Below are 26,503 nucleotides of genomic sequence, written 5' to 3' on the forward strand. Positions count from 1 at the left end.
ACTTCCTCGTACTTGGTGTCTTATAGTTCTTCGTGTGGGAGCTCCTGACACACGCTTTGTTCCATGAAGCTGTATGAAAGAGGCCATAATTGAGTCTTAGACACCATGGTATTTATAATCATTTAGAAACCTCAGAGAGAGCAAACATTTAGAGTTTTATAAACAGTCATCATCTTTATGAAGTGTAGGATCTATTTCTGCGTTGTCTGTAGGATCCTGCTGAGAATTTCCATTGTCCTGCTCATCAGAAAGCTGCAAACCCAGCATGGGCTCTGCTTCTTTCAAGGATGTGCACATACATCTCTTAAAAATAAGCAGTTATGGTTGTTTCATTAGTCCTCTAATAACATCTCTATTTCATTTTCCTTCCAAAGATGTTTACTTCAGTGTTGACACATATTTATAATGTCATCTCAAAAGTAAGAGGCTATCCTGTCAGATTTACAGCTATTATAAAATATGATGCTATCTGCATACAAATGGACAATAGGAGCCCTACAGACATTTCCCCTATTATTACTGCCTAAGGAAGCAATAAAAATTTAACATTTACTATTGGGAAACACCTGCAGAGATTAAATTAAAACTAGATTATATGCTTATCAGTTAAATGGTACAAAAGCAAACTCTTTAGAGATTAATATAAAAATAATTGTTATCAAAATCTTATTAAAAGCTTCACTTAATACAATCCATTTTGCACCTTTGCTGCTCAAGCATTCTACATGTGCAACTTATTAAGTATTTGTGCAGCTGTCCAGAGGGGAGGCAAAGGCAGCCAGCCTCACTGACCACTTTGCTATCATATTAGCAAATGCCTACCCTGATATTTAGATTTGTCTTTAAAAGCTGGCCACAAGTACCATTTGTCCTTCTCTTTCCGATACTGGCCCCTCTCTGAAGAGCTCTCCATATTGCACGCTCTGTTTCATGAGCATGGCGCCGAGGCGTGCTCCAGGCTCCCTCATGGAGTTCTGCTGGGAATTACTCTGGAAACCACTCGTCCTTCCTGCTGAACTCGTTCCTTATTATGGTCAGCAGGACAAAGACAAAGGATTTTTAAAAGGCTAGACATTGAGAACAAGAAATTGTTATTGCTGCTAAGCAGATGGTCTTGTGCTGAGTTCATGCAGACTTTGGTACATTGCAAACACGCTACAGAAGAGAGAGATCTGGGAGGAGAGCGGGCTGGTGTTGACCTCTGACCTGGAAATTCAAAAAGCTTCTGGATTTGGGCTTTGCTTGAACCAACGATTGAGAAATTTACAGTGTGGATAATCTACGTGCACTGACTTGACGAGGACACCATCAGCACAGATCCTACCTGTACTTGATTTGCACACACAGTGGTTCGAGTTTATTTCTCCATCTGGTATTATGGTGACCCCTTTGACTCAAGGCGTTAGAAGCAACCTGCCTTGGGCATATTCTGAACTGTGTATGGGAGGGTACAACTCAGCAACAGCCACATCCTGAATTACTTACATGAAGGCCCAGGCCAAAAAAAAAATTTGATTGTGGAGATCCTACTGAGTTTGGTGGATGTGGAGAGTGTGACACTAACAAGACATTAAGATCATCGATGAGAAGACTGGAAAATAACTCAAGTCATGTAGTTTACCAAAGGCCAAGTTCAGAGGGGGGTTAGGGAGTATCAGACCATGGTTTCCTGACGACATCCTGATGACAAATTTGATGTAGGGACCTCCTGGCCATTTTTTTCCAAGCCCACTCCATCTCCTCTGTTGTGTTGGCACAGACCGTAACACTTAGTTAAGTGAATCAGGGGTGCAGGGGGAATCCAACTTACAAAAAAAACCCCCAACAACTTAGGTTTATGAAAACAGACAAAACAGTGCATAGACCAGCAGAGTGGGGGATGCAGAGACAAACGTAGCCCAAGATTAGGGGATTAGAAATAGCTGGATTTTGCTTTTCAGGGAAGAAAAAAGGTCTGTGCAACCATGGCCTAACATTTTAAGTAATAAGAGTTTGCTGGCCCAGCTGATTTTCACTGAAATAGGTTAGGGAGTGTTCAAACGAGTATATCCAGATCAGAGGGGTGGTACCCTATTGCAGGGCAATGCTCACCAGCCTCTGGGCAGGCTGGGGGAGGACTCTGCTGTCAACACAGCTGGATTTGGGAGGAGATACGTGTCCACAGACAGATTCCCGGCACTGTCGCAGCCTAAACCAGTCTTGCCGTATGTCTCCCTCTCCACAGCAGCATGTCTCCTCACACAGCTGTAGCGTGTGGTTTGCCTCCCCGTGTGCCTGCAGGGGCGAGTTGTACATTAGCATTTTTATAACAAGCTTTCCTTTGAGGGGCGGTAATAAGACATATCTGGTAACTTCAGCAGAAGCCACAGGCGCATCCGAATACTGGGTGTGAGCCTGCGTTCTGTCATTTTATTTAACTTGGAAAGGCCTGCTCATGTCTGTTGCTCGACTTTCAGGCTCTGAGCAGTGTGAATTACCAGCATGGGGATTTAAGATTTCATTTTTCAAAAAGGACGCACAGTTTTGTATGTATATACCTGTATCCAAGATGTAGAAACTACTTAACTGTAGTCTGAATTTTCCATAGTCATTATGCTAAGTAATTCACTTCTACTGCCACTAGAGGTATAACATTCACTTGAGCAAATACCAAAGGAAACATTTAGTTGGAAGCCTTGCCCATATTAATATTTCATTTTTCAAATAATGTTTTTGATCTGGGTTTTTTTGGAGGCCTCAGCCTACTTTGCCTATTCCTGTTGGGCAGTCTTTCTTTTATTGAACTACAGCTGACTACTCATGAGATGAAATGCCACTTTGTGATTAAAGGGTACAGAATTGAGTGCTCATTTAAACTGCATAAAAAGCTAAATTATAGTATCAGTCATCGTATCAATCATCTGTGACTGCCTCATGCGCAAGCTTGTACCAATACATTTGTAAGTCTCATTTCACATTGCATGTTTTTCTGGTGCAAATTTACATTTATTCTGAAATGTAGATATAACCAAATTTATTTTAAATTATTTTCCTTTTCTTTGGTGTGATGACCAGCTCTCAGATATAACCTCCCTTTGAAACTCATGAAGATGTCAGTGGGGTCGAGAACAGCAATGAAGCTCCCATGTGTCTGCTGAGACTGGCAGGAGAATTGCTGTGTAACCTGGGGTTTAACTGCAGACCTACGCGGTCTGAGTGCAGCAGGAGGGATGGCTCAGCTCAGTGGTGGTGGGTTTTTTGGCGAGGAGGAGGCAGATGTTGGCTAAATTACGCCTAGCTGCAACCCTGCTGGAGCATAATCTTTGTCTGTTTGAAGTTCTTTCAAAATTTTCTGACATGCTCAGAGCAAGGCTCTGCCAGCTCAGCGCTGCTTGTGCAGAGGAGCTGGGGAGCGGCAGGTTGCTGTGGGAACTGCCCGCTGTGCCATCGCAACACCGCGGCCGTCGCAAGCTCTCCCGCTGCAATCAGCAGGCCTGCTTCGGCTTCCCACTGCATTTCCACATGCTGCTTTTCACCTCCTCCTCAGCTCTGCCCGATGAGCGCAGCCCAGCAAGGCGCCAGCGTGCCAGCTTGGGAGCGAGCGTGGGGAAAGCGAGGTGACGCGAGCCTGAGCTGCAAATCTCTTCGTGGAGAGCGAGCCCCAAAAGCAGCCTTCCTGCCGTGTTCTCCTTGCAGGCCTGCACCCACCTCACTCCAGAGAGAAATGGAAAAAGCCAGGAAATTCCACGATGAACACTGGAGGGAGAGATCTCTCTCACTGGTTTTGTGAAGTTTAGTTTGTTATTTGGGGTATAATTGCAGTGTTCAGAAGATAAAGGCTGGATAGCCTTTTGCGGTGTTCAGAAAATAAATGATGGATAGATTGAAATGTCTGTTTTAATTTAGAATCTATTACACTACAGTATGGTATATACCATATTTATAGGCACTATGCTACATGTCTCAGTAAAATTATTTTCAAGGGAAGATATTGGAACAAGACACCAGATGCTCTCAGAATTTTTGCTTTTCTCCTAAAATGAAATTTTGACAAAATTATTGATTACTTGAAGCATTTAATTACAGTAAAAGTGGGTTTTTCATGGGAAAAGTGTTTCCAGCATAAGTGAAGCACAGATCCTCATAAAACTTCTGCCCCAGTGCAGCCTTTGGGTTTCTCCTTTCCCCAGTACAATGCTAATAGCACAGTCCGGTATAGACAACATAGATATTGCACTTGGTGTATTCTTATTTTTAGTTTCTTTGTACTTTTTGTAGTAATACTGATAAATTCTCTGGAGTCTTATTACACTCACAAGAAATTTTTGACTAAGAGAAACAGTGTACAATTGGGATACTTTGGATTATATTAGGATAAAAGTCAATAAAATAATACACCACTGAAATTATAGCAATGTGAGATAAAAATCAGATCCACTGAATTTACTGAAAACAACAGCACTGCTATCTGACCTTCCTTCTGCCCTATATACAGTCATTAGCAAGACTGTGCCATTATTTACAGCTTCCCCCTGTTGCACACATAATCTTAGGCAGTAAATTTGATTGCAGAAGTGTTTTGAGTGCAGTTCACTGGAGCAGTTGTGTTTAGAATAATGTTACCAACATGCTTTCTCCCAGAAATCAAGAAAATGGGTGGCAACCTTTTATGCTTTGTCCACAATTTTGATAACTCTTCCCAATGATACTAGTTTAGTGTCAAGTTGACCTTTATGGTTTTCACAGCTAAGGCAACAGTTACATAAAAAGGATGAATGAGCAACAACAAAAGAGGAAGGCTGGGATCATATAATCTGAAAACTGGAATGGCCTGCATTTATTCTTTACTATTTCACTAAGGGAGGCAGTACTGGAGAATGGTTAAAGCTCGTGATTGTAAATAAGGAAATAGAGGTTCTGCTCTCATTTCTGCCTCATATTCCTTGTATTGCCCTGTGTAAGTCATTCAAGACCAGACTGCAAATGTAATCAAATTTAAATTAAAAAGGCAGAAAGTGTAAAATTTTTCAAACAAAATCAAACTTGTAACCAATAGGCAAAATTATGCCTACCGGTGAAGAAAAGGAGGCACACAGCAGTCAAGGTGATTTTCAGTGACAAAAGTACCTTTGACTCCTACTGATTAGACTTTGATTTCTCCCTCAGTGAACGAGAATAAAACACATCACGTGAAGCATGTTGGATGTGAGTTAGTTTATATGACTATTAACAGTTGGGATTAATATTTGTCACTAAACCAAAATATTGGCAAGTACACAATAGGAAAGCGTCACTGTTTCTCAGTCTTGCTGGTTATGTTCCCCTCTTTAGTTTTTGCTGAGATACAAAAGGCTTCACTTTCACACAAACTAGTAATTTCGTTATTACTAGAGCTGTATGACATGCCAGTAACTAAGGTTAGGTAGAAGGGTTTCACTTTGCTATGATCCTAAACCAGATCTGGGCTCATCCAGAGAGCTTCTTCTAGCCTGGCGATACTTGGGTTTAACCAGACCTCCTTTCCTTGCTCTGCAGGATTTTGGGGTGGACATCTGGGATGGCTTAAGCCACTGAATTAAGTTTGGGTCCCCTTGAGGGAGTAGCAAATAGTCCCTAGCCTTTGAGGCCAGAAATTCATACTTTCTTCACTGAGTTCTCTGAAAATGGACATATATGTCCCTCCCTCCCAAGATTCAAAAGGAAAGCGAATCTGTTGGATAAGCAGCAGGGTGGCCTCGATGCCACTCAAGCCCACTGATTTTTTGCTCAGCTGCTGGGTTTGAGGCATGCCTACTTCTGATTTAAACCATTCTTCAAATATCTTCAGAACTAACAATGAAGAGTATCGGCATATGTAAATCTGTGGGTTTGCTAAAGCAGTTTGCTTATAGTTTCATTGACCTTAGCAGCAATAAACAATAGTGTTTTCAGAGGAAGGACTGAGTTTGTATGTCTGTTGTGCTAGTTCTTGGTTTCCACTATTGTCTGTTAAAATTTGTTTTATGGCCTGTGTGACAGTGACTGATGCTGAAATCCTCCGATGTCTTTTGGAAATGCAACAGAAGCAATTTCCAGCCCATGTTGCAGGAAATTTGCATGAATAAAAATTAAGATGAAAGCAGGGTGTGTGGGAAGACCTGGTTGTGACAGAATCATTCCTGGCTGCTTTCTTGGTTGGAGAACAAGCACAAAATGAGGATTTTTACCAAGCTTGTTTAGATCCTCATAAGTGGATTTTGGCAGGAGGTGGGATGTGACCACTGCCAGCTGCCTTTGCTGAGTTATGTGTATGTTCTGTACCTCTGTAAAACTAATGATTAGGCTGTGATAAGAAAATAAACCTTAATAGGAAAGAACAGTTAGCAGACACCTGAAGTCCATTGTCGGCAAAGAGTCTCATTTCTTAGATGGGCTTGCTTTATTTTAATGATGTTAGGGAAAAGCTCCATTTTGAGACAGAAGACATAGTGTAGACTTGGTCTATGAAATTAGATAGCACTCTTTTGCCTATCTACTGGGAAAAGGAGCAGCTGAGTATAATGCTTGCACACAGGCAGCTCTGTATAGTGTTTCAAGAAAAGCTTTGAAAAAGATAAGCTTCTCATTTTGTACTTTGACAAAGAGTTGCACTGAATGCAGGAGTCTCCATGTTACACTTGCAGCGAGTACAGCAGTTTTGTGTGGTGTGGCAGCGCTGCCCTACCTTTATTTTATTGCTCTCCCTGTTTGCCACATCACCAGTTCCAGTAGCCAAGGATGTTCCAGTCCTGGAGCCTGTAGGCAAAGGGTCCACAGAACAGCTTTCTGAGTCTCTACAATGACATAGGAAGTAAGAGTCCAGCTTGATAACGGCTATCCTTCACTACTTTTGCTTGGAAATAGTAAACAAGTAAGAAAAATATTATGATTGTATCTGGTATGCAGCAAGGCTTTAAATTTGAGTTTACTTGCCTTCGAAGCTCTCCACATATCCCTTATTTGATCAGAGGCTTGCAGACGTGGCCATGGGAGGGTTGCAAGAGTAATTGGCTGCCAGCCTGGGGACTGTATTTAATTAGCAAGGAATGCACCGGCTGTAGCTGCATTCCCTGTAGGAGCTGCAGCCCACATAGCTACAGGTGCTGTCCTGCTCTCTTCTCTCCAGGCCCAGCGACTGACCTTCTTCATGCAGGAGTGCTGCACATGGAAAAGAATATGTCTGAATATCACTATCAGCACAAAAGTCTTTCTATTTTCTCTTTGTTTCTCTGCCAGTGATGCAGGCAGTATCCTTGGATTTAGCGTACTGCTGTCCTCTTAGTCTTATTACAGATTAATCCCTGGTTGTCAAAACCTTGCTGGATTCACATTTTTTTTAATACTTGTTTGATTAACCATTTGAGGAGAGCCGGGCCTGACTCTGACTAGCATCAGGTGCTGGTCTTACTGAGTTCATCTGAAGTTTCAAGTGATTGATACCTCTGAGAATTAAGCTCAAAGTGCACCAGGCTAGACTGCCTAGAGCTAAAATACCCACAGTCAAAGCCCATTAACTGAAATGTCTGTGTTTCACTGAAATTCTCTTTAGAAGGTTGAGGCTAATTTTTCTTTTATTGCCACCATTCTGAAGTGTTGTGTCTTGATGCACTGACATGTAATATACAGTTTTGATTTTTTTCCAAAGTAGTCTGATGGCTAAATATCCTCTTTGATACTAATTTCTAAATTAAAAAAGTTAACTTCTATTCTTGTGGTCACTTTAGTTTTATCAGGTGACCATGGTTGCCTGGGACGTGATTCAGGTAAGGTCCTGTTATGTGTATCAAAGGATAATTTATAGTTTGAGTTTGTTAAGTTACACATTTTGTGTAATTTTGGCTCTTCCTAAAGAACAGCAGAAACGTTGTTAGAATTATGCTTCTCTCTGTGCTTGTTTTCCTTCTGATCTGCACTTTTTTTTTTTTCCCCACAACTACTTTTCAAAGTCATTTTTTCCCCCCTTATTTTACTTCTATACATCTATTCTCCGGCCATTTTCATTTCTCCCCTATCTGGGTTCCTTATCATGTGTGAGCACAGAGGAGAGCTGAGCACCTGGAGAAGGACAAAGGGGATGTGATCTCTTAGTAGGAAACTCCAAACCATTGGTACTGAGATACTAACTCTTGAAGGGCACAGGCCGGTATCAGCGACTCTCTTGTCGGGCAAACCACGTTAGCAGGGGCGTTGAACAACTTAGGACCCCCCTGCCTTACTGCAAGTATACCACTTGCCTTATTTTTTGTTTAGTGTGCTCCAAAGCTGAGAATACTGGAAGTGCTCTGGAAACCTTGAGTCATCAGTAGCTCATCACAGATTTCCACTGTGCTAGACCATTACTAGGCTTTTATGGTCTTCCACCTTGAATTTTTAATCCTGTTTCATTTCTTGTGTATATGTATAAAGTCTGTGCCCAGCACTGATCACCTACCATGTGGTTTTCCCTCCGCCCTTCTCTGCTGCTTTCTCCTTTCTTTCTTTTCTGCCTTGTTGCTGGATGGTAAAGTGAGGGAGCAGGAGGTGTGTGTGTTGGGAGGAAAGGGGAGATTGCAGCAGGGAGATGGAAGGGGGTGGCAGGAGAGAGTAGGGCTGCTGGGGGTAGGGGACAAGCTGCCCGTCCTTGGCTCGGGGATGCTGCCGAGTGTGCATTGTGCAAGGCTGGAGAAATGTTGGGGTGACGAATGAGCATGTTGTGACATGGGAAATAGCTGGCACAAACTCCCAGTTCAGTTGAATTTTCCTTGCAAATACAATGGGTTTAGCTGAATAGGGAATAATTGAAGTTTGAAAATGTTTCTGACTCTGTTCTGAAATTGTTTGGAAGAGAATTGGCATTATTACAGCCTTTTTACAAAAATAAATAAATAAATAAAAGGCTCAGCATAATTATAATTGGAAATTGTTGTCTTTTATAAATGTTGCATGTAAAATCTTTTATTGCAGTTACTATTTTTTAAAATGAAACTGACTTCAGGGTGGAGTTTCTGGTTTTTCTTTTTGTTTGTTTGTTTTTCCTTGCTGTCTGAGGTAAATTGTTACTTTCACTCGGCTATGGAGAGCAGTTGTTTGGTTGGCTTGTCTTTCTTTTTTTGTAGATAGTACCAAATTATTACTGGGGCCTGGGGAGCTTTTTGACAAAGAATGGAGGACAGCTGCATTTTCTGTCCTTTGAATATGAGATACAGAGGCTACAATTAAATACCAAAACATAGGAGTAAAATTTTCCTCGTATTAACCTGAGATTTGCACTTCAGTGGCTAATGCAATATTCTCTCTCTGCACAATTATAAGTGTGGTTGCTCTAGGGAAAATGGGGGAAGGGTTGGATTGCAAAGCTCTACCAGAAGCATCTCCTGCCCTCAGAGGAAGCTTGCTTGGAAGATGGAGAAGAGCTGAGCAGAAGAATGCAGAGAACCGTTTACTGCTCATTACTGATGTTCCTCCTATCTCAGCACTGAACAACAGGAACTACCACGCTGTTTCCAGGAACAGCCAGGGGTAGATGCTTAGCGATGAAGAAAAAGGCCACGTACCGAATCATCTTGACATGGTGTCTCCTCCCAGCTTTGGGAAATCAGCTGGGTAAGGGTTTGAAAACCCAAAAGTTTCACCTAAGCCACAGTGTTTATTTGCTGTTGATCACACTGTCCCCCATGGATTTGTTTAATGCCTTTTAAAATCCATTTTCAGTCTCCACAACCTCCTGAGGCACTGACTGCCACAATGCAATTATGGATGGTATGAAAGAGTACTTCCTTTTGGGTGTGTTTGTTTTAAACCTGCTGCTTAATGACTTTGTTGGATGCCCCCTCAGCTTTTGTACTGCAAGAGAAAGTGAACAATTATTCTGTATTTACCTTCTCCATTCAGCATTTTATAGACTGCTATCATTTTCCTCTGCAGTCATTTTTTTTCCAACCTGAAGAGCTCTTATCTATTTCATTTCTTCTTGTAGTGAAGCTGTTCTGTATCTCAAAAAAGATAAATGTGGGCTTTTTATTACTCCTCTCTTTCTTTTTCCTCTCAGACAAAAGTGTCAAGGAAACCTTATACAGGAATGCCATAGTTAAAAGATTCTTTGGTGCCTCTTTGTGCCAAAATAATTAGCTTTCAGCTCTTGGAAATTGCCAAAAGCTTCTGAAAGGACGAGAAAACTTTGTTCTTGTAACCCTCTACAGTTTGAGGTTGCATTCATAACCAAACTAGTTAAGAGTACGCAGCAAGTAAACAAGAGAAGTGTCTGGATTTGAAGTTGTTCTTTGCTGCCAACAAACCTTCAAACTTAATACACAAAAATCAAGTGAGTGCAAGGAAGTGACAAAATCGGGACCTGAGAGATCAGGAAGTTCAGTAATTCAGTCTGTACTGAGCAAGGTCAGCAGTGCTGAACAGGAACAAAGATAGCAGCTCCAGAGAGAACGGAGTATTTTTTTTTTCTACTTAGTCCAGAACAAGCACAATATCTTCTATGGTGTGCAAATCTTAAGAGACACAGGTAAAAGAGCACATTTTTACTTTAAGTGTCTACGTTCCTATCTGGCATAAATACTCCCATTTGAGAGAGGCAAATGCAAACATCTTCAGATCCAGGCACAAGCATCTGTGGGAAACACCTTGCTGCCTTTTCAGCCTGGCAAAGTCACACAGCTCTTCCACTCTGTGCCCTTTTTTCCTCCCCCATTGTGTTCAAGCTGACTCTTCAAGACTTTGCACACCTATTTCTTGCTTGCTGCTGTGTCTCAGTTCTTTGGATTTCCCATCTGGCCTGTGCTGCTGGCAATGCTGCTGCGCTGTGCTGTCTGCTCCTGCCATCTCCTTTTTTTCATGCCACTACACAGAGCTGGTCTGCCAGTCGAGGTTATCTCCCTGCCTAAGCTCTTCCTGGAAACTTGTTTCTTCAAACACCTACCAGATACCTCAGGAGATGAGCCTTCACTTCCTCTTCCTCATTATTTATATTTAAAAAAAAAAAAACAAACCAAACAACTGAAGAATGAAAGGATCTTTGTTTTACTCTCCTGTGCACTTGCTTTTTGCTGAGTTTCCTTCTAACCTCGACAGTCCTGCTTGGGCCTTTCTCTCCTTGTCCCGCCTTCCTGTCTTGTTACCACCCACTCATTAGATCATGTCTGAAATTAGCTTGCAAGAACTACAGGGCAGGGTTGATTTCTCTCGCCTCTTTAGTGAGGGCTTGGCACAGTTTGGAGTGGTTTTGAAAAAACAGTAAAAACAACAAAATAAGCCCTTGTGCAGCTGGGGGAACCAAGGTAGGAAGGCCAGGCACCTACGGAAGATGCTGGTGCAGGTCCGTAGCAGAGCCAGGGAGAGCTCACGTGGCACAGAAGCTTGTGCTCCAAGTAGATAATTCTGTCCACTTCTGTCTTCAATGACAAATAGTCATTAGGATGAAATACTGGATTCCTTCGGGGGGGAAAAAAAAAACCATTTTGTGAAAAATGTTTATGGTGAAATGCAATGCTTTTGTTGCACAGTGTTTTCTGCAGTAGATTTGGGGCTGTTTTGGCAGCTAAATGATGATAAAATAAACATACTGATGCCATGAAAATGTTCAATTTCAGTAAGCTGGTAACGATGATCTCTTAAGGTCATGTTGGAAATGTTAATATTCATCCCTAAATAATACATGAGATTTCCAGGTTGGGACCAGTAACTTGATTTTAGGTGCTCTCAGCTCAGACTTAAGGTCGCATGGAGTGGTGTCCCTCTATATTTTGGAGGCTGTCCCTAACTTTTTTTTTCTTTGAGACACAAGGTGCCATGCCAGCGGGGGACAGTAGGTGTTCCTGGTGCAGTGAAACAATGCTGAAGGCTGAAAAGTGACTTGCAGAGCTGAAATTGGAGGGCTGAGGCTCCCTGAGACTCGCAGCAGGGTCTGGTCCGCTTTGGATCAGGCACAAGCAGGATGTGGAGTGCATGGTCAGGTTAGATAAACTTTCTCTGTGGGAGATACTTTGAACTCTGTAAGGGAAAATTTCTGTTGCAGGCAAGCCACGTATATAGTAAAAAATCATAACTGTGAGCAGAAATGAAACAGCCAAGCGTGGCTTTCCCTTTATGATGAATCCTGTCAGTTCAGAGCAAGTCCCCAGCGTACATGAGTATTGTTTGTCATAAAATAAATGCTGATAGCTAATAGATGAAGCAATGTTAACTTCTCACTCGGTGGCACAAATCTGCGTACCCTGGCCTAGGAAAATTACTTTCCTAACCAGTCCCTGTTGGCTCCAGTCTATTTAAAAATGTGTGTTTTCAGGTGTCTGTTCTGGTAATGATACACTGCGTTTATGACTCTTCCTCACAGAAACCCAGGAAGAAGGATGTAGTTTTCCTCATAAGAGGCAATTTTTTAGTCTGTCTCTATAGTTTACCTGGTAGAATCCAAATCCTGCTACTTTGCACATTTAATTCATATTGTTGCTTTCCACATGGGTAATACTCTGGATTTTTTTTTTTTTTTTTTTATAATGCCTTTCATCTGAAGATCCCAAGCTGATTTGGCCCGATTCCCAGGTACAGCTTAGCAACACTTAGCACAAGACCAGTAAAAGGAAGTAACAGGGAATTTCACACAGTTTTTGGCTGGCTGTCAATTCAAATGCACCTACAGGTTGGAGCATCCCTGGCCCTTGAGCCCCCGCTTCCCATGGCTGTGACTGCCTGGTGTGAATCTCTCCTGTCTTGGCCAGAAATCCCTCTCCCTTTACTTTCTCCCCCCCTGCTCCCACTGACCAGCAAGCTCTGCTGTCTCCCAGCATTTATAAGAGAGAGATTGTAAATCTTTATGCGGGGAGAACTTGGTGGGACATAGAGGGTCTTGGGGCTGGGGACCCACCCCATTAATCTGATGTTATTTGCCATTTGAACACAAAGATGCACTAAACTGAAGCACACGCTTTCAGTTTTGTATCTCCCTACATATGCATAGGTATGTGCATGATTTCAATGTCTTTTTCTCATCCTCACACTTAGAGTAACTCATTTCTCCAGTCTGCTAAATTTACCAAGAGGGTTTCAGTTTCTTTTTCAGTAGCCAGAATGTTTTTCAAACTTTTATTCTGAAGGTTGTTTCTCCTTTGGAGAGAGTCTTGGACTTTGAAACTAGCTCTCATACGGAAAGCCTTGACTGTCTGGAAATTTGTTCCAGCTTGTTTTGCTGTTCAAAGTGCTGTTTCATGGATTCATTTTATGTCTCCTCGGAGACATTTTGTCAGAATTTTGCTTATCTACCATTATTGCAAAACGATCCACCATCTTAGGCAACCAATCACTTCCTCATCCCCTTTTCATTGGTCTTTAAAGCAAAATGGAAATTAAACTTTGTCTGCTGTTATGCAGGCTGTGGTGATCTGGCTTTCACCTTTGGACTATGGGCAGTATTAGCTGTGCTCACATAAAAACCTTGCAGGAAGAGGAAAGGTACTCTGAGCCATGCACAGCAAGGGGTTAACCCATGTGTTGGGGAGAGGGGGAGAAAATCAAGCTGACTGGACTCTGCCCCTTTGCTAATAGGCCTCTTTTTCTGAAGTGCATGGAAGACAGATGAAAAATCTCAGAGTTGCCTTGAATTATTTTCCTGAGCATACAGCTTTCTCTTTCTGTGGTTAAATATGACAGCTATAGTGTAGTATTTATGCACAGTCAATAAATCAGCATAAAACGTGCTGCAGTCAGGGCATGTATCTGTTGTCTGTTCCTTATACTTTAGTGGAAAATGGAATTCTTGAATTTACTGAAGCCTGTGAAAAGAAATTCAGGTGCACATCTCCATGGGAGGCTTACACAAAGTCTGATGGCCCGCAGTAATGTGGGATTTGCACCTCAGGTTCTGTTACTGCCCTCCAGTCTGCAAACCCAGACTCCTGAAAGGCAGCAGAAAGGCAAGTTTTGGATTGGACTCCCAAACTCTTGCTTGTCTTTAGTGGAATGATTACAGAAAGGAGATGGAGCAAGTGAAAGGGGCAGAAATATTTAAGGGAGGGTGAGTCACAATTCTGTGGAAGTTTGTAGCGTAGTTACAAAATGGCAAAAAAAGAAAAAGGTGCTGCTGAGCAATATCCTGGAAAATACTGGTTTACCGTTTTTTCAGAAGGGGCTGTGTGACACACTGGCAGAAGCAGCCTGGCCTTTTCTAGTGTCTGGCTTAAGAGCAGCTAACTGCTGATGGGTGAGAATATTTAGCCCTGATACAGCACACAATATCAAAGGACTTGAATTTGCTCAGCTTCTGCCATCTGGAATATAATTTTCTGTATTCTCACTCTGCCATATAGTTACTGGAGCTGTGAAGGATAAATTATTTAGCACAGTTTCTTACCTTTCATACTGGAGTTTGGCTGTATACAAATCCTTTATGTAAACAGGAGATTTCATCTTCCTGAAAGGGACAGTATAAATCTGTGGCTGCTAAGAGCTAAACACTTGTGAATTCTCACTGTGGTACTGAGAACTGCATCTTGTGTGGTGCCAAGCAAGTCCCTTAGCCCTGGTGGCAGCCCCTTTTCTGTATGATAGGGATAATACCTCCTAACTCACAAGATGGATTAATCAGTATTTTTATAGTGATTTAGCAGTGATCATTTTTGCTCTGGCTTGAAGCCTTTTAAATCAAGCAGGTAAGTCATCAGGGCAGCTGTATTACAAGACCAAGATAGGGAGCTGCAGAAGCGAAGGGAGGTTTGAAGGGTTTAGCTGTTGATCCGCGTTTTAAGTAGATAATTTCTGACTAAGGTATCCACTGTGTGCCCCAAATTCAAATGGCTAATCGGTGCCAAAGCTGACCTCCTTCAGTGCCTAAAGGAACATGGCTAGTGTCTCACAGGTGTATTACTTGTTCACGTCAGAAAGCAGCTAGGTGAGAAAAAAGTAACAGATGAAGCAATATAAAAGCGTTAAGAAGAAAGGAAGATTGTCAGAGCTAAAATCCTGTTAGAAGCAACAGCTTAGATGTTAAGCTGTGGTAGGACGAGGAACAGAAAAATAATATTGTATCAGCACAACAGGGAAAAATACCACTGATCTGTTTGGTCAGAAATTGACTTAAATTATTCTTCCAGAATAATGTTCCTTTTTACTGTGGGATAGAATATCTACACAGGAGCTATTTCAAAATATTTAATTATAGGAGAGCTTAATCTGCAGTAGCTGTTCTGATTAATTTCCCCATAGAGACAATTTCTTTAACTATTGCAGTTGAAGAAATGTAGATGAGTGTAATTTCAATTAAAAACTGAGAAAATGTCGAACTTTATAGATGTAACATATGTCTGCTGCCATAGCTGCCAGGTAGTCAGCACTGCAAACACAAATTGTATGGAGCATTAAAGAACCACTCACTCTAGCTGCATTCATGCACATTAGCAACCGTGGTGTCTGTTGTTTTCAGGAATAAAAAAAGTCTCATTAAACTAAATAAATGTCTTGCATTGTGCCCAGAAAATTGCTAGACTTCAGCTCTTGTGGTGTCCAGCAGGAGCAGGCTCCAAAAGCCAAAATCCTCAACAGAGAAAGAGGGAGCGTATGTGAACCTTGCCTGCTGCTGCCCTTGGAAAGGTCAGCCTCTGAAATGGGAAACAAGAGTGTTTCATCTTGACCTTTCAATACTATGTTTGGATGTGAGAGCCACTTGGCTTTTAGGTATCTGGCAGTCTGGAATTAAAAAAAAAAATATGGTGAGGGTATAACCTTCTAATTGTTTAGCATTCATATAGTCTGATTTGAGGACGCTGTAGGACGCAGGACCTCTAGGTTGCCAGTTCGAATTGGCTGAGGTCAGCTGGAGTCAGAAGTTAGTCTCTGATCTCATCTGGCTGATGCGAGAGAAGCACATAGGTGGCCTCATCAAGTTCTCTGTGCTGGGACCTAGCAATATTAGCTGGCATCTTCTGCCCATAGTTTAGTTTCCATTCAGTCCTTAGCAAACCTATTCCTATGCAGGAGTTGTCTTTCCAGACTAACATGCAGCAGTACAAAAATACGTTATCTGCACTTTTGTCTTATCTATAGAGATTCAAATCCTGTTTCTTTCAGTGTGGCTCCATTCATGTGCATTAATCACTTGCGTAAAATTATTTATCTGTTTATCCCTCCTGGCATTTCTGCTATGATTGTTAAAATTTGGAAAACTTGATCACAGTTGCACATATGCAACTTATGGAGAGGGTCTGGAGAATGAAATAGAGTCTCCAAGTTTGACAGTATTTTCTTTCAAAATGAGCTGCTTTTCAACTATTACCCACTTTTGGTTCACTAAAATGAAATAATTTGATAATGTTATATGAAAAATATTTGCAGAAGCTAAGATTTTTTTTTTAAGACAAACTTCATTGTAAAACCAATACAGAGTCTTGCCACTGTCCTGTATTCAGATGTTGGGAGTGTTTTTTGGTGACAAAAGGGATGAGTACATCCCTGAATTAAATTAATTTACATCTCTGATTCTTTTGATCGAGGTGGATAATGATATCTTTAAAAGCATTCATATTTCATAATGCTTTGTAATGGGGATTTTAGAATTCACCTGTGGTGTTGTGAGACAACAGTATTGTCCAAATGTTTCCCTCAAACAGAGTGAAAACTGAAACCAACTCTTTGCCTGTTGTTCAAATGAATGGCAAAAAAAAAAAAAAATCTGCAGAAAAAGCCTTTGAATGTAAAGGCATTAGAAAATATTATCAGTTTCTTAATTATTATTTTAAACTAAAATTTATGTTGACAGTGCTGCTTTTGTGTTTTTTGGATTCGATCCTGGAAGCAAACAAGCATTCACGAGCAGACATAGTGCTAAATATTTCCTCAGTCTCATTCCACTTATCCAGTTACAGTCAGTTGTAGCTGCTCGGGCCTGTGTGCACGCAGGGGCCCATCCCAGCCTGCTCAAGGGCTGAGGCCTCAATGTTTTTCCTCAGAGCAGGACACCTTGATCCCTTTTTTTTTTTTTTTCCCTTTTCACCTCAGTGGTAAGAAATAATTCAGGGTTTTATGCATGTTGTTTTGCCACAGTTGATTTGTTACCATCCTGCCTTCATCCAGGTACAGTGAGGTGCCCTGTGCGCACCTAAGGACGGTACCTGACACCCCAATCCCCTGGAAGGTGGCTGTTACCTGACTGGAACACAATTGCACATGGCGGGCTGAGGATTTAGTGCTTAAGTGAAACCTCCATAGACCAGAAACGGAGAGATTGTATGTCCGGGTGATGAGCTGAGCTGCTTCGCCCGGTTCTCCAGGAGCCGGCAGCTCCTGCCCCAGTGGGGCTCCCCGGTCGTCGAGGGCCGTGGGGGTGCCGAGGTCGGGCCGCGGCCAGGGTAGGCCGCAGCGAGCAGGTGTGAGGCAACAGCTCGGCTTGAGGGCGACTGCGCGCCCCGCGGCCGTGTGGTGGCCCCGCCGCAGGAAGGGGCCGCAGCGGCGGGACGGTTACGGGGCCGGGGGGGTGTGGAGGCGGTGCCGGCACCGTGCGCTCTCCCTCCCCGGGGAGCCCCCGCGGCGAGGGGCGGGGCGGCCCCTGGGGCGAGGGGCGGGGAACCCCGCAGAGGGGCGGAGCGGGGTGACAGGTGCGGCTCGCGCGCGCGCGCGGAGCGACCCGCCGGCGCGTCCGTTTCCCCCCCCCGCCACCTCCCCGCTCCCCCTCCGCCATGAATATGCAAATGCGGGTATAATTGGCAGCCAATGGCGTGCGCGCTGGTCACATGGTGCTGGTGGAGGCTCAGGGAAGAGAAGTTGAGTCTCGGCGAACACAGGCAGCTCCAGAACGAGCCGCAGCGGCCGCAGCCGGAGCCGAGCCGGGGCGGGCGGGCGGCCGGCCAGGGGGAGTGAGTGAGCGAGCCGCTCCCCCCCTCCCCTCTCCCTCCTCCCCGCAGGGTGCCCGGCGGGCCGGGGCTCTGCCTGGACCATGCCGATCCTCCTCTTCCTCATAGACACGTCCGCCTCTATGAACCAGCGGGCGTATCTGGGCACCAGCTACCTGGACATCGCCAAGGGCGCCGTGGAGATCTTCATGAAGGTGAGTGCGGGGCCGGGGCGGGGAGGGGGGGGCCGCTGCCGCCGCCGCCCCCGTCGCCCGCTCACGCCGCTTCTCTCCGCTTCTCTCCGCAGCTGCGGGCCCGGGACCCGGCCAGCCGCGGCGACAGGTACATGCTGGTTACCTTCGACGAGCCGCCCTACTGCATCAAGGTAATAACCCCCCCTGCGGCCGCCCCGGCCCCGCCGCGGGGCCGCCCTTCGCGTGGCGGCGGCGCGGCGCAGCCCCGTCCGGCCCGGCGGCGGCAGCAGCAGCCTGTGAAGATGGCGGACATTTTGCTTTTGTATGGAGGAGAGAGGCTGAGGGCGCTGCTGAGATGGAGGAGGGGGGGGGGGGGGAGGTGAGGGGAGGAGACGGACGGGAGCGTGATTCACCGCCCCGGCGTGCTGAGGGGGGCGGGCGGCCGGGCCGCGCTCCGCCTCCCCGGCCGTTGCTCGCCCGCCTCCCGTGAGGCGGCGGCTTCAGCGGGGGCCGCGCCTGGCCGCAGCCCTCCGCCGCGGGTCTCGGCCCCTCTCGCCGCCGTTTTACCCCCCGTCAGAGGAGGTCGTGCCCCGGCCGGGCTGCGGGTGCACGGGTTTAGGGCAGGAGGCAGCGCCCTCCACACGTCTGCGGGACCCCCCGCCTGGCAGCGGAGGGCAGGGGACGGAGCCCCCCCGCCACCCTCCCCGCCGCTGCCGCCTCTGGCATGGCTCTGGGTTTTGGGACGGAGGCACGCGGGGGTGTTTTCCGCCTCTGCGAGGCAAGAAGAAGCGGCAGTGTTGGGGTCGTCCCGTCCCTCCCCCCCCCCCCGTCCCCTTTCCTCCTGCTGTGCACTAACCCGCACCAGGTTTGTGTAAGGTGCTCGTAGTTGCACCTCGGGTGGTGGGTAGACATCCGTGGAGGCTGCCTGGCTGGCTTCTCTTGTCCCTGTTTTCTCATTCCTCAAGATTGAGGCAAGTAGGACCATGCCATTTATCACATCGACTGTGCCACGAGAGGATGGCAAGAGGAAAAAAATCGGGGGTCTGTTCCCCTTACACCGTAGCCTTCAACTTGCTGGTAGAAATGTCTAACTTAATTTAAAATATTTAAATAAAGCATGCCACAGAAAACATCATTGCTATGGGAGCTTTAGAATCATCCTAAATAGTCCTGGATGAGGACTGTATTTGCCATGACTAAAAGTAGTTGTCATAACTGCTGGGCCTTAGACACATACTACGAAGGCCAAAGAGGTTCATGTGAAACTTTGTTGGTTATCCCAGAGAAGAAAGAGAACCCTCTCTAGATCCCCTGGCTAAAACTTCTTGAAGAGAAGTTGTAAAAATAACTGTACTCATGGATTCTGTCTACTCACATTTTTTGATAATGAGGAAACTTAATTATCAAGAGCTATGAATCTTGGCTACTTTCATCAGCAATATATTTACACAGCTAAAAAGTACAGCCTGCTTTCTGAAGTGACAGAAGTGATTTAGTGAGTCAGTATTTATTTGTTACTGCACCTTTCATTTCTTCAGAAGAAGGTGCGTATCTCATCTGATTTCTGTGAACTGAAACCATCCTTCTTGAGTTTCAGAAACCTATCTGTCAAAAAACCTAGGACTGCCTAGGAGAGGGCTTTTTTAGACATAATGCACACATCCTTTTCCCCATCCACGTTTGTGGCTGGATGCAAAACCCAAATGTTTGTTATGCCAGTGTTAACTGTAGATTTCTTGTGTTAAGGGTTTTTTCTCCTGGTTTTGTGACAATATTTTACAAATATACCTTTCTTATGTTTGAGGAAGAAACCTTTCCATGTGCAGTGATAGCAAGCGTACTGGTGATTTAATAAATTAAAGACTTTTCTGCTGGATGTCTGTGTGGTAGTGGTACAGGTTATCACCACATATATATTCAGATTTGCTGGGGAAGATCTGTATGTTTAATGAGCATCTGTGTACATTCTAATGTACTAATGAACATCTGACTGTGTTCCCAGTTTTAGTAAATAATAATTTAAATAAGTGGGACTGTGTGATACCTGTCATAGTACTCAGTCATGTTTGACATACAGTGAGTAGCCAAGGGAAAATAAAAGTATCGTGGTTCTTGTAACTTTCTAATGTTTCTTTGAAATTTATTTTTCTACCTTTAGCATGCTGATTTTTAAATTGGAGTTTTTTCAGAACTTAGTAACTTGTGTAGGATCAGGCTGCAGGTCCAATAAATATGTTTATAATAATTATGATCACAACTCCAGTTCAACTATTACGTAAAGACTTCATGGCATAAATTAGTGTGGTTAGGCTGTCATCCTGTCTCTTACTCACGCAGAGAAAGCCTTACAGCAACAGCATGATTCTTCCCCTCTTTGAAGACATGTTCTCAAGACCTTTTACTGGTATTTATGATGCCCCTCTGTTGTATTTTTCTAACAACCATAGTTACACCAGGAAAACTTTCTGGTCTAGGCCAGGTTCTCTGTGTCTTACAAAACATGCTTGTAAAAGGAATAAAATTTAGTTTCTTTGCTAATGCTGCTGTAGTTAGGTAATTTATCTCTCTTGATTTAGGGAAGGAAAAAACAAACTTGACAAGTGAATGTACTTTGCGAGTCTGCTTTCCAAGTATGTGCAGTAGCAGCTGGTTTTGGTTAGTCCTTTATCCTCTTGTTTTCTTTACGATTTACACAATGAAATTATATAATCTCACAGATAGTTCTTAAGGTTACCAGTGAAGCAATTGAGGGAAATAATATTGTGGAGTTGAGACCACCCAGGAGGTAGAGATTACAGGAGCTTCAGCTTGAAGCAGGGGGTAACTGTGAGATGAGTGCATTGTTTTTGTTTCAGAATTCGCTTACTTGGAGCCTTAAAGTATTTTAAATCAACAGCACTGGTTCACAAGAATATCTCAAGAAAGCATCACGTGTGTGGTGATATTGTGCTAAGTGAAAGGATCCTGCTATTGCACAAATTTGCTAAAATCTGTGTAAGATGATGGTTTTGGAACAGTCTTTAGTATTAAGGCTTTGAAATTATTTACAAGACCTGTCGCTCCTGTTTTTAATTGACTGCTCGTAGCTCTCTGTGCCACTTCTTAAAAATGGGATTATCTAGTCTCTGAGTGTGCACTGTGGCTCTGCAAAGAACTGTGGTGGCATGTGTCTAAAGAGGAGGCAGAGTGCTGTCCTGGGAAGGCAGGGACAGTGAGGTGGGGATGGTGGGAATATCAGTTCCACTCCCACAGCAAATGCTTCTGGAACCTTGTCAGCTCTTCTGCTCCTGTTCGTTACATAATGCGTAGATGGTGATTTGTGACAGTAATTATGATGCAGCCATTTACAACTCTGACTTTGTTTCTAAAATACTTTCCAATAAGACAAAAATATTTAATATTTTAAAAGCATTTTATGAAATGTATAACCCTGTCAAGTGAGTCTGTCTTAGGTTAGTGGCATGTTAGCAGCATTGAAGTGAGCTAGTCCATTCTGATTTTGGGTATTGGGCACGTTTGGGAAGCTAATGATACCCATAGTAAAACTCCTTTGTAACCAGTAGCATGTGGCAGGTTTCTGTTACAATTAAAACCCTAGTGCTTAAATTTAGGTATTGAGGGAATGTACTCTCCCTTGTGTGTCCAGTTCTGTTGGGTGAGAAAAATGGGTTTAAGAAGAGCCTTGCTGTCTGGCACAGTATTTGACATTCTTGGCCTTCTAGCAAAGGTAAATTTTTTTGAATTATTAAGATAAATTATTGAATTATCTGATTCAATGAATATGGTACCTGGTATGTCCTTGTTTTGAAGACTTTATATTCATGGATTGCTAGAACTTGGAATTTGCTCCATCCCATCGGTGCCTTGACCTGGTGTTGCAGTACCTCTGAGCCTTGTGTGCCAGCCCCACCCTTCTCATCCCTTTCTGCAGAACATGGCTGATACCGAATGTCTGGGGAGGAGGAGGAGCCTGCACACAGGCCAGGTGTCGTGTATCACTGACAGTTCTGCAGAGCACTTTCCCAAGCTCCCACAGTTTGTTGTTCAGAGACCCATGCTGAGGGTTGCTATGCCAGTAATGGTCTTCTGTGGCTCTTCATATGTATTTGCCTAGTTGCTTTTCTTGAAATTGTGTAAACTTCTAGCATCCTCAGCTGCTTTTTTTTCCCCTCTATTGACTATATGTGTTTCTCTACGCCTAAGCACATGCCATAAACAGACAGGATCTTAAGCCGTTTTATTTGATTTTTCCTGAGGTAGTGGTGCTAGAGTAAAAGTACAGGGATAAGGGAGAAGAGTCTTCTCACCTGCCCCCTTCCCCAAAGTTTTTCCTGTTTTCCAGTGATGCAGAAAAGAGGGAGGGAGGTTTCAACAAGATCTACCTAAATTTCTCTGTAACAGAGATCATACCAAAATCTCTGCCTAGAAAGAATTTTTGAAAAGGAAAGCAAGGTTTAGCTCTTTGTTTTTTCTATTCTTGACTTTTGTTAAACCTCACATCCTGCAGTTTGTGGTGTGCTTGTGGATTTGTGCTGCAAATGGCTAGTTCAGGCCCAGGAAAAAAAAAAGCAAAACAATGGTGGTCTTATGTGAAGTTATTGATTAACTGGTCTGACTTGTTCCCATGTGACTGATATCTGGCTGCTGGCAGTGATACGGCCTTTCCTCAGTGTTTGACGAGTATTATTTATGACAGGGTCACAGAAATATGGCTTTTGTTTTATGCTCTTATGAGACTGTAGCATGACCTTCATAAATGATCTGGTCACAAGTCAAGACTGAGAGAACTTCAGTTTTGTTTACTCTGCTGAATTTGAAATTATATGCCTTTTCCTCTTTCTGTGGTGTATTATACTGAATTTAAGAGTCAGTTGTGACTACACTACAAATAGACTCCCTGTATCTGGGTGCAGAAATACATATGTAGATGTCTGAGAAGTAGCTCAAAATCCTTAATACAATGTATATGAAACACTTTACTATTTGAGAAATGCAAATTGGGACTGACAGATAGGATGCCTTCCAGTTGTGCAGTTCCCTGCTAGTCTGAACATATGTTTTAGTGCTAAAGAGCGCTCTTGTGGAAGCAGCCCCCTTCATGATGGACTCTGAGCAAGCTCTTCTGTTTCCCTTAAATTCTTGTAAAGGTTGAGCTTGATGACCTTTGATTTTGATGTTGGATTGGGATACCTTAGAGGCTGGAATAGGAACTTGTAGAAGCCTCTTTTAAGCATCCATCAAAGAGATGCTTTACATATTTACTATATGTAAATAACCTGTTCATTTACAGTACTAAAATAGTGCTTCAAAACTGGGAGTTCATAAGGTCAGACTCAGTGAGACTAACTGTGCTGTCTCTTTTTTAGTGGCACAAAATCTTTTGCCTACATTTTAATTCTGCTTTCACATGGAAGCTCTTCTGGTGTAGAATGTAACCAATTACCACTGACTCTGCAAAGAGAGGTGGCAAATGAACAGGCTGTGTGGCAAAGCAGAGATGTCAGATCTATTTGTCTGTTTCTGGAAGAAATAAAATCAGAGCTCCTGACCCTGAGCTGCAGGGAGAAAGAGAAACCCAGCTATGAAACCTGTTGGGTTTGAGGCAGAGATCTTCAGGAAAGCTGCCTGAGGTGATAGGAAGTGCATTTGTTCGTGTTTTAACTTCTGTCAAGGAAAAAGACCAGAGGAATACATGGTAAGCTAACCTGTAGCAAATCCACAGAATAACCTTAAATTGATTAGACTTTTACAGGAACCTTGAGACACTGAAAACCATCAGTTTTACATGTAAAAGGTGTGGCTTCTGGTAAATGCAAGTACTTGGTGGTCTGACCTGTGCTGTGGAAAAGGATGTATGAACAGCTGGAAATATGGTTGGAGGTTTACAAGTTGGTAGTGAGCTATGCAGGCAGAATTGTTTGGTGTAAGGCAGATAGCAGCTGCAGGGGCAGGAGGGGAGCTGATACTGGAGAGATGCAAAAGGGAAAGAAAACCGAGGTAAATGGGAGAGGCCTATCTTTCTGTCCAGCTATGCTGTAAATAATGTACAAACTTTGTGAACCTACTAGCCAAGCATTTTTGGAAGGATAAAAAACCCCATGCAGAATGTAGTAGTTAAGAACTGGATGGAATGTAGGTGTGATACGCAGTGTGTGTTCTTGATAAGTAATTCAGGAGACTAAGTTCTCTATTTGTTTAGCGGAGAGAGGTAGTCATTCCTATTTTACCACCATACACATTTTGAGTCGGTAATAGCAACATTTTTATTTCTGAACACTAAAATCTTCCATTGCCTGTTAAGTACTAAGCACACCTCTCCTCCAGTCTTTTAATACATCTTCCACTGTGCTTGGTTTGGGTTTTATCATGGAATTTGTGTGTTTTCAGACGGTTGACTTTCAGCATAAATGACTGGCATGTTAAAGCCAACAATTGCTCTTCCTCTAATGAATTTAAGAAAAGAAATGGAAGACACTTGATTGTTTAAGGAGCACTCATGTGAATCCTGATTGTCTAGTTCTTTCTGAGGACAAAACAAAATCCACTTAACACTGTTTGAGAATCCCCTGCCAAACAGTTTTTACCTGCTCCTTCCTATTTAACTGCCTTATCACTTAAGTCTTTGAATGATGTGTGTGCCCTGTGTGTATGCATGCAGAAAGGTCTTTTTTTTTTTTTTTTTTTTAATTAAGCATGTTTTGGAATTGGACACGTAAAGCCAAAGATAGTTAAAAGGTTCTTGCTGGTGCAGGTGGTAGGCTTGCATTTTATATACTGCAGTGTGTGTCCCTCAATCAAAAAAAAAAAAATCCAAAAAACTATTTTACTAAAACCTTAGTAATCAGTTGGCATCCCTGTAGCAAGCATGCAATAGAAGTATTGTAGCTCCTTTTAGCTTATAAATGTACTAAATGGGTTTCAATAGAGAGCATCCTTTAAAAAGCATGTTCCCTTTCTTAAGAGACAACCTATTGGGTAGTGTAAAGCCTGTTAAAATGCTTTTAAATGTGCATAAGTGTCCTAGTCTTACTTCTTTCTCCATGTCCTGAGCGACTGCTTCTTGCTGACTGCCTTTTGTTTGTCAGTTGTAGTGAACATTCTTTTGCAGGAACTGGTGTGACAAGGAGAAAGCACTATATTAAGGAATTTTGTGCATAGTAATGTGCCTTTCCTGTTTAAAAAACCAAACAAACCAGTAATAGTGATTCATTCTTCTAAAAGAAGTAGTTTGGTACATTCTGAAACTGAGGTCTCTTGTAAAAATTCAAGTTCATGCAAGAAGGTGGTGATTAAGCTTTTGAAAGGAATTGATTTTAAATGGAAGGGCAGTTCAGAAATTAACTTCTTGATAGATATGATGGACCAAACTCTGCTTGGCTGTCATTTTTATCATTAGTTTTTGAAGTTAGTTAAATACTTGAACTTGTGCTTTCATCTGCTACCTGTCTTCATGGGAGGGGAAGAGTCTGTGTTGCTAGGTTAATTCTTAATGAAAATATTTTAACTGGTTCTGTTTCTACAGGAATCTGCAAACTAAAAGCTTGCTTTTTCGTCTGAAGTGTGCTGCTGCTTCATACTATTGATGGGATGCCAGAGGCCTTGAATGGAAACTGACATCTGTTGTTCATAGCCACTGTAGCAATTTATTTTTTCATCTTTTTATTTGGTTCTTTATTTGATCTTGGACACATTCAAAGATGTAAGCCCTTAAGACTACAGGATAAACTAGACAAAAGTAGATATGTTTGCACTAAGAGGCTTAACTCATCCTCAGTGCAAAGGTCGCTTTTACTTTAAAAATAGAAGCTTAAAATGTGGAATCAAACAGTTGAGTTGGATCCTTCCTAGTTGTATTTTTGTAGTGAGATATTCTGTAAGAAGGAAGGTGCTTTGTGAAGTTGGTGGTTCCTGCCACGTGTAATTTTTACTGGCTTGCCTCCTCCCCTTTTGTGCTGTTACTATTTGAGCTTCACACATGGAGTTTTAAAAGATTTCTTTTTTGTTGGTATTTATGGAAGAAGGCCTAGACCTTGTAACGTGGCTTTGTGGTGTAGCTAAAAATATGCATAAAATACTTCTGTCGTATCTTGAAAACAGGCATTTATTCTCTTTGAACTTTGTGGAGAAACTAATATGGTGTTAAAGGCTGATTGTCTTGCACTGTAATAGTAGAAAAAGGTAATTAAGGTTGCAGACACTTCTACAGTGTTCACCCTTGCGCATTTTTCATAACAGCTTGCCAGAAAGATCTGTGGTTTGCAGCAATGGTGGAAGAATGATGTTCTGAGCTTACTGTGAACAAGAAAAGACAGCATTAAGTTTTGTCTCCTACAGTGTTTTCATACTTCAGACAGTTGGAATCAAATGGGAAAAAGTAATTTCTGTACCATGTGACTTGTCTTCTGGAGATCAGTGCTTTTAGAGGGGAGAGCAGTGTGAGAAGACTCTGGATGCCTCCAGTCTCTAGTGATTCTCCTCTTCACCTTCTATATTTTGAATGCCTGTATC

General features: G+C 43.0%; 1 protein-coding gene across 6 annotated transcripts in view; it reads left to right on the forward strand.

Moving 5' to 3' along the window:
* Positions 1 to 17,710: 17,710 nt before the first annotated feature.
* LOC141927590 (integrator complex subunit 6-like) overlaps positions 17,711 to 26,503 on the forward strand; it is a 42,068-nt gene continuing 33,275 nt past the window's right edge. For 2 of the 6 annotated variants that reach the window (XM_074834717.1, XM_074834718.1), the window contains exons 1-2: positions 17,711 to 18,016; positions 18,109 to 18,186. In XM_074834717.1, coding sequence (XP_074690818.1) covers positions 17,906 to 18,016; positions 18,109 to 18,186 — 189 coding nt within the window. In that variant the 5' untranslated portion in view covers positions 17,711 to 17,905. The remainder of the gene's footprint in view (positions 18,017 to 18,108; positions 18,187 to 26,503) is intronic. The other 4 variants (XM_074834715.1, XM_074834716.1, XR_012624531.1 and 1 more) reach the window with 2 other exon arrangements.

The sequence above is a fragment of the Strix aluco genome, chromosome 10 (genome assembly GCF_031877795.1).
Source record: "Strix aluco isolate bStrAlu1 chromosome 10, bStrAlu1.hap1, whole genome shotgun sequence".
Lineage (NCBI taxonomy): Eukaryota > Metazoa > Chordata > Aves > Strigiformes > Strigidae > Strix > Strix aluco.